The 19,232-nt window shown below is 38.6% G+C and overlaps 1 protein-coding gene across 3 annotated transcripts in view; it reads right to left on the bottom strand.

Annotated features, from left to right (window-relative positions):
- Positions 1 to 19,232, bottom strand: part of Acaca (acetyl-CoA carboxylase alpha) — a 298,410-nt gene that overhangs the window by 55,865 nt on the left and 223,313 nt on the right. For all 3 annotated transcript variants that reach the window (XM_042690979.1, XM_042690996.1, XM_042690985.1), the window contains 3 exons: positions 15,284 to 15,381; positions 9,858 to 9,978; positions 9,142 to 9,252 (listed from right to left, as the gene is read on the bottom strand). In XM_042690979.1, the coding sequence (XP_042546913.1) occupies positions 9,142 to 9,252; positions 9,858 to 9,978; positions 15,284 to 15,381 (330 nt within the window). The remainder of the gene's footprint in view (positions 1 to 9,141; positions 9,253 to 9,857; positions 9,979 to 15,283; positions 15,382 to 19,232) is intronic.

Genomic DNA, 19,232 nt, shown 5'->3' with positions numbered 1-19,232 from the left:
GACTGAATATGTGAAGCAGAGACATTTCCTCATTCTAATACTCAAGATACATCAGAATCCTGAAAGTTGAAATAGATACTCTGGAGATGGGGTAAAGATATATCGAGGTCAACATGGATGAGGTGAGCCAAGGACTGTTCACTGAAGTGAGAGGGCAATAAATTCTAGCCATTTGGCTTTTGTTTGTGTACCCTGAAGGCATTGAGTATCTCAGTCTATATCATCTTTACTGATACTACCAAATCTTGGACTCACTGAATTTTAGTTCAAAAAAGACCTGTCTTCTAACCATGTATCAAAATCCTGACTTTTGACAGGGCAGGTAACGGCAAAGCAGTAGATAACTGGGATCCAAAGCTTGTGTGTGACACTATAGAGGAGACCCCTAAGGGTCTACTGCATAAATTCAAGTTGGATTTAGCTGTTTTTTTTTTTCATTTGTAATCACTATTTCATATTTTTAACAGACAAAAGTATTATTTATAAGTAAGGCACCTTTCTCTCTTAAAACAGCATTTTCATCTTTGCTACATTTATTTTTCAGACTGGACTACGAGGCAAAAGACTTGGAAAAATCTTTGGTTCTGTTCAATTCCCCATAGGTCATATCAGAAAAGTGGGACTTTGTTGAGTTTGAATTCTTTTTTTAAAATTTATTTAAATTTTATTGTAAAGGTGATATACAGAGGAGTTACAGTAATTCTTTTTTTTTTTTTTTTTTTTTTGGGGTCCGGTCATGGGGCCTGGGCACTGTCCCTCAGCTCTTCAGCTCAAGGCTAGCGCTCTACCACTTGAGTCACAGCACCACTTCCGGCTTTTTTCTTTTTGCTTATGTGGTGCTGAGGAATCGAACCCAGGGCCTCAGGCATGCAAGGCAAGCGCTCTACCACTGAGCCACCTTCCCAGCCCGAGTTACAGTAATTCTTTTTGATAGAAATTAGTCTATCTAAATACGGAAAGAGATTTTGGCCAAGAAGAACTTGATATAGATAAAAGGTATGGACTAGGTTAAAAAAAATTGAGCCTTCTTTTATCTGAAATTTTCAAGTACAACTAAATGAATATTTGACAAAGGTGTCAAAGAACAAAGAAATAGTTGGGTGATTAGACTTTTAAGAATTTTTTCACTGCCCCAAATTACAATTCTATGGACACTTATGATTGTGAAAATGGCACATAGGATTTACCTTTCTTTCTTTTCTTCTCTCTTTCTTTTTCTCTTTTTCTTTCTTTCGTTCTTTTTCTTTTTTTTTTTGTCGGTTGTGGGGGTTGAACTCTGGGCCTGGGTGCTGTCCCTCAGCTCTTCAGCTCAAGGCTAGTGCTCTACCACTTCTGGCTTTTTTATGCTTATGTGATGCTAAGGAATTGAACCCAGGGCCTCATGCATGCAAGGCAAGCACTCTACCACTGAGCCACCTTCCCAGCCCAGGATTTACTTTTCTGGACACAAAACAAGATAAAATTTAAATATCATGGTACTATTTTCACTCCTAATTTCACTAATAGATGTAATTTTTTTTTTTTTTTTTGGGTCCGGTCGTGGGGCATGAACTCTGGGCCTGGGCACTGTCCCTCAGCTCAAGGCTAGCACTCTACCACTTGAGCCACAGCGCCACTTCCGGCTTTTTTCTTTATGCTTATGTGGGGCTGAGGAATCGAACCCAAGGCCTCGAGCATGCAAGGCAACTGCTCTACCACTGAGCCACCTTCCCAGCCCCTAGATATAATTTTATATATCACAATATATAACCTAATATAATCCTATAATATGTAATGTCTTAAAAAATTCCTCTTCCTAGCCTAATGTGGTTTCTCTGGCTTTAAATAAATACACATCTTCACAGCATAACCAAATATTAGAAAAATTAGAGAAAAATTATGATTAAGGCAGAAAATGAATTTTGTTTAAATTGAGCCCGATTTAAGTCCAAACTAACTTGTCTATAAATGGAAAGAAAGGGACTGATCAAGTTTTGTTTTGTTGTTAGAATCTGAAAGTTTACTCCCCAAAAGTTTGAGTGGATTTATAATAGGATGTCCAGCGAGATCATCCTTGAGTCTGTATTTAATTATCTAAAACAGAGCCTCAGAGCTTCTACTTTATCTAGAAGCTCTGGACTATAACTTGGAAGTTTCCCCAAGTCCTTGGTATCTAAACCATCAAACACATATGGGGCTGTCTTAAGAGAATCAAGGCAACTTTTATGATGAGCTCTGAATGGCAATTCTGCCCTGTAAGATCTTCAAACCAGTATATTAAGAACGGGGCTACTGATGGATCACTAAGGCTCATGAATGTAGTCAAATATACCTGGTATAGCTTTCTATTAAATCACTTCCCCTATTTCCCCCATCCTGGTTGGGGTCAGATTTATCCACATTTATGTACAGGGGTGACTTCAAAATTAAGGAGACCTGTGTATTGTAATCCTATCTTAGAATTCATTCCTACTACTACAGAAAGGCTTATTCAAAAAGGAAGCTAAAAGACCCTCTTTAGAAAGGAGAGTGATCCCATCTGGAGCTGTGAGAGTACAGGGATTTTCTATTGGCTAAATGGGTAGTTAGAGACTTTTAAAAATGCAAATTGCTGGACAGATCTTTAGTGTGATTATGGGCTATTGTATCAACAAGTCCTTGGGGACACTTATAGACAGGTGACTGACACATATACTACCCTATCATGACTGAACATGGTGCCTCTCACATTAATGGTTTTCCAAAGTATGTTGATTGTCTTTAGATAACATCTACTGAGAAAGTCAATATGTGAATGTAGAGCCTCAGTGAGAACTACCACCTAACATTTCCTTAAGGAAATTTTGCCTTTGGAGATACAAAGTATAGAGAATATTGGGTTTATAATTCCTTTCCATGACCCAGATATGAATAGCAATGAGAAAGGACCCTGCACTCCACAGAAGATTACAACAGTGTCTGTGTTTTCCTGTACTAAGTCCTTTAATCCCCACAATGACCTTACTAGATAGGTACTATAATCGCCTCCAATTTTACAGTTAATAAAATTGTAGCCCACAGAGGTTAAGTAAATTTCTCAAGGTCATACAACTAGGAGGTGGGAGAACTAGGAATTAAACCTAGGCAGCTTGGTTCTAGAGCCTGAGCTTTTTCACCTCTTCAAGTTATATGAAGGTGACAATGATATATGCCCTACAATGAGAACTAAATTAACTCTTTCCTCCTTGAACCCCAAGTCTTCTCACATTCTGTCACAGTGTCACGGATAAGCATGGGAACTGTATTGTGTCACCTTTGGTACAAGAGAAAAGTCCCTATCTGGAAGGAACTGTGGTACTGTGCTCAATAGAGTCAAATGTGACAACTTCATGTTTTATGTTGCACAACTACATATAAATTTCTACATGGAAACTGAGAAGGATGTGAACTACTTATACCAAGTCTCAAAAGCAAGATTAGCAGAATTAGCCCACAAAGAGCCCTAGCCACACCTATCATTTTTTTTCCCTAGCAGCTTCAGTGGAAATAAGTGCCTGATCTCATTAAAGGAAATGAGTTTATAGATTTTTTTTCCCCTTAAAAAAGAAGTGGAAGCTCTAACCTGTTTGCCATAAGGAAACCTCATGATCTCCTGAGTGAATCTATAACCCACACATTGCAAGCATTACAGATGTCATACCTCCTTCAAGCAGTTACCATCCAGAAGCATAGCAGCTACTTGATACCATGTTAAAACATATGAAACAGAAGCTGAGAGGAGCTGTGGTGGTAGCAGTGGTGCTGATGTTTAATGTTACTACAAATATCCACGAGGGACTCTGACTCAGGACTTTGTAACTCTGCAAATCATCTTGGCAACTTAAGGGTCTGTCTTATTAATACTCCAAGTACTACTGCCTTTGCCAAGCCTACCTAACTCCCTTCACAGAATCAGTCAGCCACATCTATTAGGTCTATCTTACCATTCAGCAAGGCATTCTGAGACGCTTTCATTTATAATTCCCAGAGTTAGGAAACCATGACCTACTTATTACCTTTAGAGTATGGAATGGCAAGTGCTTAGAAATACCTTATTTATGTCATTACACTCATGACATATGGATTAAAAAATGAAAGAAAAGAAAGTGAACAGATCACCATATTTTTGTAGGCCTTGTGGGTACTAAGTAGAACTCCTTCTGTAATAAAACTTAGGGAAATATATTCATGTTCTGACTCTAATTTAGTCTCGGTTTCAGCTAATTCTGCTTCAGTCTTTCCATTCATAAAATGGTCCTAAAACCACTGCCTTTCCCAAAGACAGCAAAAACCCAGACAGATGTTCTTGATTTTGAGATTCAAATTTTGCTGTCTTTCCCAAAGACAGCAAAAACCCAGACAGATGTTTTTGATTTTGAGATTCAAATTGGACTGCCTCCAATAAAAAAAATCCATTGCTTTTAGTTCAAATGTCAAATCCATACCACAACAGTCAAGAAAGTCCAGAAACTGTCTCTTTCCTCAACTTAGTAATATTTTGAATCTTACAAAATAACTGCAGGCAACAAAATAACATAGGTACAAAAGAAGAATAGAAATACTCAGATCGCAAGTGGAAAGCATTTTCCAATTTTGGAACAAAAGGACAAGTAGCAAAGGATGCTGCTGAAGAATAAAACATGGACTGTAAAACCACAGAACATGAAAAGCAGCAGCTGCAACATTTTATCTTATATTCCTGTTACTATTATCTAAAAAACAACAAAAAAACCAACCCTTCCCACCCACCCACCTCCCAAAAATACAAGAAATCATCTTAAAAGTGTCTCTGAAAGCAAAACATAGGAAATTATAAACTAATTAAAAACAGATCACTAAAATCATGTGTGTGCCGAGATGAAAAACAGCTATAAAAGCTTGATGCACACATGCAATGTATTAACTGGGAATGTGTCTCTCCTCAGTTTTATATCTATTACAGGAACAAACAATTTACATGTTGCTGCATTATGTGAGTATGCTATGTGGAGTTGCCAACCCTTCTTCATATCCAACCATGTTAAGTTCAATCAGTGATGGGTTGGAGGGGGTTAGAAAGGTTGGAGAAAAGCAAGGAGGAAAAAAGTTTTCAAAAAAAAATCTCTGCCTCAGCAAAAGTTTTCATTAAAATTTTAGACAAATGATCCCTGTGTCCTTCTCTCTTGCTGCCTGGGGCTCCATGCTATTTCTATGCAAATAACAACCTCGTGGTTTATATCTTATTATTTCCACCGGAGCTGCAGTGACATGACCTGAGACGTGTAAGAGGTGGGATGGAGGGGGGGGGGGCAGGCGTTGAAGAGGAGAGAGAGAGAGAGAGAGAGAGAGAGAGAGAGAGGACAGAGGCAGGAAGAGAGAGAGAGAGAAAGAGAAAGAGAGAGAGAGATGGAGTGGGTGCTCATTCGAGTGTGAAAAAATATTGTCAGGAGTGAGCGTCAAGAACAAAAAAAATTGCAAGGATAACGTGTTTATTTCAATCCTCCCACCCTCATACCCCCACCCCCCACTTGCAAACCAGCACCTTTTAAAATTCATTGGGCATCAGGCGATCATGCACAATCCATCTGCTTTCACTTTATCATTTGCATTTCATGCCTCCTGGCTTTTGATGTGCTGATACTTTGATGCAGTCAGGAGACGCGCATTATCATTATTTCAATTTTCAAAGGGGTCAACGGGATCGGCACTTGCACACACAAGATCTTTTTTTCCCCCAAGCAACCTCTGTGAACCCCCTTCTTATTCTTCACCCCAATGTTTAACATAAAAGATGAAGGCTCAAAAACGTGGGTGGGTCAAATGTTTACAGTCTCAGACTATATGTAAGCTTTCATATACCACTTATATTTCTACTTTACACAGGTACACACATACTAGAAGCAAAATGGCAAAGGCTTAAAAAGGAATCTCTACAGTATTTCAAACACACAAAGACTTTCTCATCTGTGTGCACTCAGGGAGGAGCATAGTCACAGCTCCATGAGCAAGACACAGTAACAAAGAGATCAGTGCTCACACAGAGAGAGACATGCACCTGGAGTGTCTTGCTCACACCCAGAATAAGCAAGACAGAAAGAGATCTAGAGAACGAAAGGCTAACAAGAGACTAAAAAATCATCAGGACACACAAAGACAAGAGTATGCACATGGAGAAGGTCAGAGGAAGCACTCTGAGTGCGGTAGCTCTGTTTCCTTTCGCATGCCTGATAAGCAAAGAGGCTGATAGAACATTCTTAATGAATTTGCATGAAATCCAGAGTCTTGCAGCAACATGACTCTTCTTACGAGATGCTGACGTGTAGATAGTGAACTAGAGCAAGATTAGGTAGCCTCTACAAATGATAACTCTCACTAAAAATGATTATGTCCTTCTTGAAATGAGCATTGTTTTGTAAGTTACAATAATAGCTTTACTTGTCTTGCCCTCTGTAACTATGTTTTTCCTTTTAGTAGCTATACAGGCTAGGAAGGTAAATATACTGAATTTGATCAATTCAACCGGATTTTATTTTTGTGCTGGTACTAGGGCTTGAACTCAGGACCTTATGCTCTCCTCAGGTTGGTGCTCTACCACTGAGCCACACCTCTAGTCACAGCCTTTTTTTGCTGGTTAATTAGAAAAAAGTCTTTCAGAGTTGTCTGCCCATGCTGGCTTCAAGCCTCATTTTTCAGATCTCAGCCTCTTGGGTAGCTAGGATTACAGGCGAACCATAAACAAGACTCCACCAGATTTTAAAAAAGAAATCCTTAGCATTTTCTTCATGGCACAAATGAAATTCAACTGGCAAGTTTTCAGGCAAAACAAAATGAAATAAATTCTAAAGTAACAAACTTCCCCCTCAAAAAACCCAAAAGCCAACCAAACAAATAACCTTAACTTTGATTTTTGAAATAGAGCATCATATGTATATATAACAAGATACATTTTATTTATTTTGTTGGTTATAGGGCTTGAACTCTGGGCCTGGGCACTGTCCCTCAGCTCTTCAGTTCAAGGCTAGCGCTCTACCACTTGAGCCACAGCACCACTTCTGGTTTTCTGAGTGGTTTATTGGAGATAAGAGTCTCACAGACTTTTCCTGCTCAGGGTGGCTTTGAACTGTGATCCTCAGATCTCAGCCTCCTGAGTAGCTAGGATTACAAGCATGAACCACTGGCACCTGGCTTATAAAATACATTTTAGAATTAGCTGTGTTCATGTTAAAAGATACCATGTAAATAAAGCAGTAAATATTTTCAAATTCTACCCTCATAGATAATGATGTTTAAAACTAAATTACATCAATATCTCACCCTACTCAAAAGAACAACTTAAATAATGAAGATTCTCAGCAGTGTCTCTCACTGCAATAATGTTCAGGAGTGCAGTTTTAAATATTTATTTCTAGGCTATTCTCTTTATTTAAAAAGAAGAAGAAGAAGAGGAGGAAGAGGAAGAGAAGGAGGAGGAGGAGGAGAAGGAGAAGGAGAAGAAGAAGCAGAAGAAGAGGAGGAGGAGGAAGAGGAGGAAGAGGAAGAAGACAGCCAAATGTTATTCTTATCATTACTCCGTTTTCCCTTGAAGAAAAAAAAAACAAATCCAGAGAATTATACAGAGTTCCTATGAAGGCAGAGAACAAACTCATGACATCTAATAATTCCTCTAATTTCTGATATTCCCAAAGCTAATTGAGCTAACAAAATTATCAACTTCTTCTAAGTAGGAATGATGTGATAGGACAGTTAGTTCCTGTCCTTCTGCTTGAAAATCAGGGCTTGATAAAAAGTTCCTGACAAGTCTCATAAACACAATATGCAATACAATTTAAAATGTGGATAACTCTATAGCCTCATTTGTGGAACAATGCGTGAGAGGAGGAGGGGACTGTTAAATGTGAAGTACTAGGCACTTTTATTTTTTATTTATATTTTTTTGTCGATCTAGGGCTTGAACTCTGGGCCTGGGCGCTGTCCTTGAACTATTCAGCTCAAGGCTAGTGCTCTACCACTTGAGCCACAGTGGCACTTTTGGCATTTTCTGTGTATGTGGTACTGGGGAATCGAACCCAGGGCTTCATGTACACTAAGCAAGCATTCTAACATTAGGCCACATTCCCAGCCCACTTTTATGTCTTTTATTGTTGCTCTTAGAAGTAATGGGCTTTGAATTCAGGGCCTTTTGCTTGCTAGGCAGGCACTTTACTGCTAAGTCATGCCTCTAGCTACTTAGTTTCATTTGAACATCCTAAATTTACTTGAAGGTATACATTATTATTCCCTGTTGATAGCTGAGGGGCTAAAAGGTGATATAAGTTGCACAATGGCATTCAGCCCCAGATTATTCCATTATATAATTCTGGCTTTAGAAAGAAAATAAATTTCCTATGCTTCCAAAGAACTAAGGACTGCATTATCCTTTGTATATGTAGTTTTCTTGGTCTGTTTCAGTCATATTAGCAGCAACTTCACTCTCCATTTTTTCTCTTTTAGGGCTAGGGGAGAGTACCTGCATAGCAAGAGCAAGGCTCTGAGTTCAAATACCAATACCACCTTCCCCAAAAAGAAGACCCATCTTTTTTTCTCCTTTTAGAATAGCTTGGATTAAAAAGGCATAAAACTTTAGAAGGGATGATGTCTATATCATACTCTTTCCCAGTAAGTGTCCTTTTTTAGAGGTCTACTCATAGATTTCTCAAAACATTAAAATATACATATCTTCAACACCTAGTATGTAATTCAGGTTGTACATCTGAGACAGCTCCATGAGAATAGATCTCCTTACATTCTTTATTCACAGGTCAGAAAAAGGAAGGGTGTGGGGTAAAACAAAAGCATTCAGTTAAGTCTCAGTTTTTCTGAGAATGTGAGCTCTTTAGAGCAGGGATTTTTATATAGTTTGTGCACTAATGTATGTACAGGATGTGGAACAGTGCCTGGCACACAGTAGGTACTCAGTATTTGTCGAGTGAAGTGAAATGAATGACTGACAGAATGAATACAAAGGCAAGCAAGTCAATGACTAAAGATGATAGGCAAGAGAAGAAGACAGATGAAGAAAAGCATGGATTGAATGGCTTCCCTCTAGATAGGACCTTAAATTAAGAAAATATTCTAATCTTTATTTGAAATACATTTACACACGTTACTCAAATCGTAGAAACTTACTTTGTTGAGAGCACCAGCTCCTGTCAGAATTAAGTGAGAATTCTCAACCTGGATGGTTCTTTGTCCCAGCCGGACAAGGTAAGCCCCGATCCCAATGGCCCGACATGTAACCTTAAAAACAAATGCATCTGTTTTTATTAACAAAAAAATACAATCTCCTGGTCAAAGAAGAGACAAAATTATTCATTTCTTAATCTGAATATTAGACACTCAAAGGATCAAAACCCTTTACTTTTCTATTTCACAGATGCCTAGCATCTCTAGTAATGGCAAGAGCAAAGAACATACTACAAAGAGAAGAAATTCAAGCTGTTAAGTCTGTGGTAGACTACTAAGTAATAAGTGAAACTAAAGGCCAATACAAACCTAGGTTTATTTGGAAAATGTAGTAGTTTATATTACTGAATTACCTATCTTCTCATTGTACCCGATAATGACATAATTATACATATACAATGATACAATTTCAAGAAATGTTATCATTTGAGACTGAATAGCATTGAATGAGGGAAGAAGCAAACCTAGTCACATAGCTCTTTAAAAATTTTTGCATTGTAGGAGCTAAGGTGTAGCTCAGGGTAGAAAGCACTTGCCTAGCAAACATGAGGGTCTGGGTTCAATCCACAGCCCTGAATTAAGGCAGGGAGGGGAAGGAAACAAGGGGAAAAGGAAGAGGAAGGGGAAAGAAGATCCAACAATATTCTAGGAGGATTTACCAGGCTGATGGTAATAATCTCATCATAGGCCAATGAGGATTCTCCAGCAATCATTCCAGAGCCTCGAAGGTTCTCTGCTCCAAGTCCCTCTTCTTTCCCAATAATATCTGTTATCTTGTATCTATTGCAAACAGCCATGCAAAATAATAAAGGTTAAACATAGTTAACAATAATCCATTAAAAGAACAATCAGAGCTGGCTCAAGTGGTAGAGCACCAGCTGAACAATAAGCATGCCCAGGAGGGCCTGAGTGAAACCTATATCTTAGCAGCAGCAACAATGGTAACCACAACAATAATCACTACTAAAAGGCTATAGAACTCATTTGAAAAATTTATATTCAACATGAGGGCTTTATGTTCTTCCTATTTGTTCTTCATTCATGTCTTTCTTTCTTAGCTTTTTTTCTATTATACCTGGAAACAATATAGTACAGCAGATAAAATAAAACCTAAAATTAAGCAGGAAGGTTTAAAATCCTTGCTCTGATACTAATAGTAGTGTGACTCTGGTAATCAGAGTTAACTTTTGTAAAATGGGTATAAAAGTATCATCCTCTTCATTGACATGGGAGTTAAAGCAATGAGACAGCTTGGCACATAGATACCTTTTCATGCTTTCTTGAGCCAGTTTCTTTTTTTTCTCTTTTTTTTGCCAGTCGTGGGGCCTGAACTCTGGGCCTGGGCGTTATCTCTCAGCTCTTCAGCTCAAGGCTAGCACTCTACCACTTGAGTCACAGAGCCACTTTCAGCTTTTTCTGCTTATGTGGTACTGACGAATTAAACTCAGGACCTCATGCATGCAAGGCAGGCACTCTACCACAGAGCCACTTTCCCAGCTTAAAAGTGGGGCCAATGTATGTAACAATAAGCAATAGCCACTAAATTGACAATTTTAGACTTTTTTTTTTGGCCAGTCCTAAGGCTTGAACTCAGGGCCTGAGCACCATCCCTTAGCTTCTTTTGCTCAAAGCTAGTGCTCTACCACTTGAGCTTCCGGCTTTTTCTGTGTATGTTGTAATGAGAAATCAAACCCAGGAATTCATGCATGCAAGGCAAGTACTCTACCACTAAGCCACCTTCCCAGCCTTAGACAATTTTTTTTTAAACCTAAAATAAGCCCAGCCACCAGTGGATCACACCTGTAACCATAGCTACTTAAGAGGCTGAGATCTGAAGATTGCAGTTTGAAGTCAGCTGGAGCAGGAAAGTCCATGAAACTCTTATCTCCTATTAACCACCAAAAAGCTGGAAGTGAATCTGTGACTCAAGTGGTAAGAGCACTAGCCTGAGCAAAAACAGCTCAGCGTCCAGGTCCTGAATTCAAATCCCAGGATCCATACCAAAAATAAAATTAAAAAAAATCCAAAGACTGAGGTAGTGAAAAGCTCAGTCAAGTTTCTCAAGTCAAAATACTCTCCTTTTCTAAGATAAAATAGAAGAGGAAAGTCAAAGTAGTGTATTCCCATTAAGATATACCAACTTTATGCATAAGGGTTCCTCGTTATAGTTCTCTAAAAGAGCAAGTGGAAAGTGTGTGGAAGTAAAATGCTGACCAAGTTGTCCAGACAGCATTTTGTGGATCTACTAGGAGTCACTCATCTGTCTTCCTGGCAGGGGATAGGAATGATAGCTGATAATGGGACATGGGAGATGGGCAATGCAAATAATAAAAGAATGGAAAAATACAAAGTTGGAAGCAGAGATAGACATATAGTATTTGTTGTTCCATGTGTACCAGAAGACATGGCACTGGGTAAAGTTTTATAAACTCAAATGATAAGTATCCCACAGTAGCTCTTAAACTATTCCCCACTTTTTCTACTCCCTTCTTTAGTCATTTATTTGCCCTTGCTATTGGCCTGTGTCTTTGCATCTCTGCTTCCCAGATTACCCTAGCTTCCTACTTTCAGTCTCCAACAATATGTAGCAATACCTCAATTCTTCCCTTTGTTCTAGTAGACCTTAGATTCTAAGAGTTATGTTATAAAGCTAATCTTCCTTAAAGGGTTAATGATCCACATTAATTTGGGGAGGTGATAATGTGTTCCTTTTTAAGCCCCACATGATATACAATGACAAATACTCTTGAGCCCAAACAGCTTTCTCTGTAAAAGAGATCTTTACCTCAGAACGCTTGCCTATTTCTTCACATTTGGTTAGGACTTGTTAAGCAGTCTTTTCTCCTGCCTTACTATGTGAAAAAGCACTCAAATCGCTTTTTTGTTAAATCTGTAATTCTTTAAAGAAGTACTAAATTTTAATGTTATAAAAAAAACTTGAATATCATTTATTACAATTAAGTTATTCTGATTCATTACTATGAGCTCAGCCTTGTGCTAAGGCCCTAGTCTATTTGATGTCAACTTTCAGAGAAGAAAGAAAAGAAAAAGAACTTATTTTATAACAAAAGCAATATACAAAATTATATTTGGAAATACCTCCCCACTCCCAGTAATTCAGAATTATAAAAATACATAAAGGGGGGAAATTTCTATACCAATTTTTTAAAAAAGCAAAATATTTAGAAATAAACTCAAAAAGCTTGGCAAAAATCCCATACTCACAGGGTCCCAAGCATCTCAGCACACCCTTGGAGTATGGCAAGGCAGTTTTAACTTTTGAGACACACACTAGACCCCAGGTTAGTGACTAGTAAAACACTGGATAATGCTATATTCTTTTTGAAAATGTTCTATCTTGACAAAGCCAGATCTGATATACTTTCTGAGGAAAAATGGCAGACTTTACACAAAAATCAACGAAGAACAAGAAACAAGAGTAGTAATGTCCCAGCTGATTCCAAGTTTTATGTGTCATACAGCATTAATATCTCATTCTTTAGTAATTGTAGTTATTTAAGAAAAAAATATTACAAGGGCACTGGTTCAAATCTAGCCCAGGCAGGAAAGCCTGGGAGAAACACTTATCTCCAATTAATCACCAAAAAGTTGTAAGTAGAACTGTGGCCTAAGTGGTAGAACACTAACCTTGAGCAAAAAAAAACTCAGCCCAAGGGCCAGTGGGCATGCAGCACATGCATGTCAATGAGTACACACAAAAGAAATACAATCTAAACTCATGTCTATCATTTTATTCAAATGATTATTTTAGGACATAAGGATTTTTTTTTGGGTCCAGTCGTGGGGCCTGAACTCTGGGCCTGAGCACTGTCCCTCAGATCTTCAGCTCAAGGCCAGCGCTCTACCACTTGAGCCACAGCGTCACTTCCGGCTTTTTTCTTTTTGCTTATGTGGTGCTTAGGAATCGAACCCAGAGCCTCTTGCATGCAAGGCAAGCGCTCTACCACTGAGCCACTTTCCCAGCCCCAGGACATAAGGATTTACGGAACTGTTTATATTTAACTACTTAATATTAACAGTAACAATAGGTAGTATCTTTTAGGCTATTAAGTGCTGGCAAAAATTAGAGACTAGGATAATACAAAGAAATTTGACCACCATTACCACAATCAACAAAACAACAAAAAGCTCTGAAAAAAGGGCTAAAAAACCCCCACCAGGGGCCAATTGCTCACACTCAGGAGGCTGATATCTGTAGATCAAGGTTCAAAGCCAGCCCAAGCAGTAAAGTCACCAAGACTCTTACTTCCAATTAACCATCAAAAAGCCAGAAGTAGAGCTGTGGTGCAAATGGTAGAGTGCTAGACTTGAGGAAAAAATCTCAGGGACTGCAGCCAGAGGCTGATTCCAAGCTCCAAGACACCCAGACACACACAAACACACAGACACATACACACAGCTAGTAAAGCATGTAAGAAAAATTTCCCCATACAGTATATTTAAACAGTGTGGCATTTGCCCAAGAATAGATAAAAAAAAAAAGAGGCACATATGAATTATTCAATAAATAGTATTGGAGTAATTAGCATTCTAAAAAGTGCTTGTAGACAGATTATAAAAATGTTCAGCTTCATCAGTAATCAAAAATACAAGTTAAAATAACAATTGCTGTTTTTATCCTACTTTATTAATTGACAATAACCAGTCTTGGCAAGAACAGAGAAAAATTAAAGGAGAGAAAATAAGCACCACTACATACTGATTAGAAATATAGATTATGATCTATATTTGAGAGTGATTTGAATTTTTTTAACGTTAAAAATAGATTTTTTTTTTTTGGTCAGTTGGGGGTCTTGAACTCTGGGCCTGGGCTCTGTGCCTGAGCTATTCAGCTCAAGGGGACTACTCTACCACTTGAGCCACAGTGCCACTCCAGTTTCTGGTGGTTTATTGGAGATAAGAGTCTTACAGACTTTTCTGCCCATGCTGGCTTTGAACCGTGATCCTCAGATCTCAGCCTCCTGAGTAGGATTATAGGTGTGAGACACTGGGGCTCAGCAAAAATGGGATTTTTTTGATCTATGATTACACTTCCAGAAACTGACCTAAAGGGAATAATCAGAGATTTTTATAAAAGTTTATATGAAAGAATGTTCATGCTGGGCGCCAGTAATCCTAGCTACTCAGGAGCCTGAGATCTGAGGATCGCGGTTCAAAGCCAGCCTGGGCAGGAAAGTCTGTGAGACTCTTATCTCAAATTAACCACTAGAAAACCGGAAGTGGCGCTGTGGCTCAACAGGTAGAATGCTTGCCTTGAGCTGAAGAGTGCAAGGACAGCGCCCAAGCCCCAGAGTTCAAGACCCACGACCAACCCAAAAAAAAAAAAAAAAAAAATGTTCATTAGGTGGCTCAGTGGTAGACTGCTTGCCTTGCATGCATGAGGCCCTGGGTTTGATTCCTCAGAACCACATAAGCAGAAAAAGCCAGAAGTGGTGCTGTGGCTCACATGGTAGAGTGCTCATCTTGAGCTGAAGAGCTCAGGGACAGCACTCAGGCCCAGAGTTCAGGCCCCATGACCGACCGAAAAAAAATAAATAAAAAGAGAATGTTCATCCCAAAGATATAACAATGAAAAATCAGAAATAGCCTGAATGTTCAAATATTGTATATTCATTAAGAGATACTATATAACCATTAAACTTTCAAGTCTCTAATAATATTTAAGAATGTAAGAAGTTTCTGTAAAAAAAATTTAGTAAAAATAACAAATTTAAAGGAAACAAGTATTTAATCCCAACTACGTAGAAGAAAAGGTATGCATGTAGAAAGACTGAATATAACAAATTCATAACAGTGGCTTCAGGATAGAATTGTGGGTCTTAATTTTTTCTTCATAATTGTTTATATGCTTCCATTTATCTAAAATGACTAAGTATTGTAAATATAATTTTAAAATTTCTAGCAACAACAAAGTCCTTCAGCTAATAAGTGGTAGACCTGAGTCAAAATTCTAAGACACCCAGATTATGTAACAAATAATCTTTTCAACCAGCAGGACATTATAGAAAATGACCACATCTTTTCTTTTGTCAAAGCCAAATTATTCTGACATATAGATACCTACCTGGATTCTCCTTCATCCTCTACATGTTCACAGTGGACAGAATTGAGAGCACTGACTCTCTTGTAATCTTGAGGGGTCAGATACAAATATTTGTAGCCCTGTGAGGCACAAATAATTTTTAACCCATTATTTTCCATTGTCACATAACCAGAAGACAAAGCAAGGTATAAATAAAAAATAAGCTTATTCTATAGCTAGCCTTCAACTGCCACATCATTTCTTGGAGTTAATGTCTAACAAGATACTAGCACAGACACAGAAGTACCATGCCTTCTCCCCAATCAAATCACGGAATGCCCTGAACCAAGATACTTTGTGGCTACAACCCCATCTATATTCAATTTATTTCATTTTCAACAGTGTTACAGAATCATTTTTGAATCTTTAGGGATAGTTCTATTAATGCTATTTATGTGAAATTCAAGAAAGAATTGTATGAATAACTGAGACACTCACAAATCTAGGAGATTCAATATGGAAATCAGAAGGTTATCTAGTGCTAATTAATAACCAATGTGCTTAGCACTTTGTTCCTTTTTTTAACAAGTACCAAATTTCTACTTCGATTAAAATTATACTAATATTTGATAATTGATTTGTTTACATACATATATACTCACATACAAAATAAGAGTTCCATAGCATATGTAATTAACATGTGGTACATCTGTACAACTCAGTAGTTTTTACAATATTTGGGTATTGTGCAACCATCACAACTAATTCCAGAATACTCTCATTACTCATCAAAGAAACCTATCCCTGTCAGTAGTCATTATCCCATTTCCATATACTTTTAAAATAAATGCTACTCAACTATAACTTATATTCAATAAAATCCATCAATTTTAAGTTTAAACTTTTGGGGGACTTTGAGACAATCTTGTTGTATATTGCCCAGGCTGACCTTGAACTGGTGATCTTCCAACATCAGCCTCTTGAGTAGCTAGGATGATAGGCTTACACCAGTGTATCCAACCATGTGGTATAATTTGATAACTTCTGACAAATGTATATTCTTATATAAACAATATGGGAGCTAAAACAAACTATTTCTGCCATAGCTTGAAAGAATCCTGTATGTAAAGATGTGAAAGACAACAAAAGAAGCTAAGGAAGAAAAGCCATGAAGGCAGACAAATTTAAAAAATAAAGAAGTGGGTGCTGGTGGCTCACGCCTATAACCCTAGCTACCCAGGAGGCTAAGATCTGAGGATCGTGGTTCAAAGCCAAGCCTGAGCAGTAAAGTCTATGAGACTCTTATCTCCAATAAACCACCAGAAAACCAGAAGTAGGACTGTAGCTCAAGTGGTAGAGCGCTCACCTTGAGCTGAAGAGCTCAGGGACAGCACCTAGGCCCAGAATTCAAGCCTAATGACTGACAAAAAAAAAAAAAAAGTGGGGGAGGGGAGAAAAGGGGGAGGAAGAGAGAAAAAAGAGAAAGAGAAAGAAAAAAGAGGATGTAGGGCTGGAAAGGTGGCTCAGTGGTAGAGCGCTTGCCTTGCATGCATGAGGCCCTGGGTTCGATTCCTCAGCACCACATAAGCAAAAAAAAAAAAAAAAAAAGCCGTAAGTGGTGCTGTGGCTCAAGTGGTAGAGTGCTAGCCTTGAGCTGAAGAGCTGAGGGACAGCGCCCAGGCCCAGAGTTCAAGTCCCACGACCGGACCCCCCAAAAAAAAAAAAAGAGGAAGTAAGAGAAAGGAAGAACAAAAGAACAAAAGAACGAAAGAAAGAAAGGAAAGAAGGAAGGAAAGGAGGCAGGCAGGCAGACAGGCAGACAGATAGAGGGGTTCTGAAAGCCAAGAGAAGAAAGTATTTCAACAATAAAGGAGTGACCAACTCTGCCAAATACTGGTGAATTATCAAATAGTTAAGGATTGAGAATTCACTGTGGAATTTAGCAACCTGGAATCTCTGGCAGCCTTGATGAAAGCATCTATACTGAAATGATGAGGGTACAAGTGACTCTTAAGTGTGTTCTAGAAGAAATAAGACTGTTTGGAGACAGCAAGAAGAGAGAACTCTTTCTGGGGGTGGGTAGTCTTGAATGTTATACTTGGGGCCTGGGTGCTGTTCCTGAGCTTTTGTACTCAAGGCTAACACTTTACCACTTGAGTCACAGCTCCATTGTTGAATCTTTTTTTTTTAAATTTTCATTCTGTGGTTTATTGAAGATGAAAATCTCATGGATTGGCCATCAGTGGCTCACACCTGTAATCCTAGCTACTCAGGAGGCTGGGATCTAAGGATCTTGGTTCAAAGCCAGCACAGGCACACTCTTATCTCCAATAAGCCACCAGAAAACCAGAAGTGACACTGTGGCTCAAGTGGTAGAGCACTAGCCTTGAGCTGAAAAGGTGAGGGACAGTGCCCAGGCCCAGAGTTCAAACCCCATGACTAACCAAAACCAAAACAAAAACCAAAAACAAACTCATGGATTTCACTGCCTGGGCTGGTTTTGACCCATGATCCTCAGATCTCTGCCTCCTGCCTGAGTAGCTAGGATGATAGATATGAGCCACTGGTGCCTGGGAAGAGAACTTTTTAAATTTTGTTTTAAGGAAACAAATAAAACAGTGTAGGAATCCTAACTAAAGGGATATGTGTGTGTATATTAAAGGGCAATTCCAGTAGAGAGAGGGAAAAAAGTGATCAAAGAAGAAAAGAGCAAGTCAGGGATGCTGGTGGCTCATGCCTACAATCCTAGCTATTCAGGAGGCTGAGAGGATTGAGGTTCAAAGTGAGCCTGGGTAGAAAAGCCTGTTGAGACTCTTATCTTCAATTAGCCACCAGAAATTGGAAGTGGTGCTGTGACTCAAAGTGGTAGAGTGCTAGCCTTGAGCACAAGTGCTCAGGGACAGCACCCAGGCCCTGAGTTCAAACCCTACCACTGACCCAGAGGGGGGCGGGAGGAGAAAAAAGAAAAAGAAGAGGGCAGAAGTATTGATCTACACCCTTAATTGCAAGGAAGGAGAAGATCAATGTATAAGAAGAAGAATGGCCTTAGATAGGAACTGGGATCTCTCATCCAAACAACTCTTGTAAAAGTACAGAGGAAGACACATGGAAGCTTGTGAACAATCTGTTCTAATTGTTTCTGCTTCTGAGTTAACTGTGAAGCAAAGTCTACAATCAGTTAAGAGTACTATGAGAGGAAGAAGACAGTGAAGGCTTAGGGAGAAAAGACGTAAAACTATTATGCAGGAGTTTCAAAAACTTGAATAAGATCAATCAACAGAACCACACAGGTGTATTCATGGAGTAGACAGATGGATTTTAACAGATTTTGCAAGAGCAGAATGAAGAGAGAAGCAAAATGTTGAAGATACAAAAAGGGTGCAAAGTATGTGATTATAATGTTAACCTTGTAATTTAAACTAGGAAAGATTGAAATGAGAATGTAAGAAGGAAGTGAAACTCAGAAAACAGTGATAGGATCAGTAGTTGCAGGACTGCTGATTTGGAAAAACTGTCAGCTAGGAAGAAGATAAAGGAGAGGAAACGAAAGGCATTCTTGAAATTGAGATTATGGGAAAGGAGAGGCTGAGTTAGATGTTGGATAGGACCAGTAAAGGATAGAGGAAGTCAAGATCCAAAAAGCTAGATTCTGGGAGGTATCTTTTATAAGCTGTCACATGACTAGTAGTAATGGATTAGAGATAATGTGCCAGAAACTAAAAGATACAAGAATGAGAGGTTGTAACTGAAGGGTGAGGAAACTCTATAGTATGGCAGTCTGATGGCATGAAATTCAAAGATAGGATTTATTTTGGTATATATTTTTTTATTGTAAAGCTACTATACAGAGGGGTTACAGTTACATGAGTAAGGTAATGAGTACCTTGCCTATCAAGCATTGTTACCTCTTCCTTTGTTTTTCCCCTCCTATCCCTTAAAGATGGGATTTTTTTCAGGGAAAAGGGAGAAGAAAGTGTCTGGAAATGGGAAT

Source organism: Dipodomys spectabilis, unplaced genomic scaffold (assembly GCF_019054845.1).
Source record: "Dipodomys spectabilis isolate Male_0828 unplaced genomic scaffold, ASM1905484v1 ptg000004l, whole genome shotgun sequence".
NCBI lineage: Eukaryota > Metazoa > Chordata > Mammalia > Rodentia > Heteromyidae > Dipodomys > Dipodomys spectabilis.
Note: the sequence above shows the minus strand (reverse complement) of the source record. Positions and strands in the feature narration are given on the sequence as shown.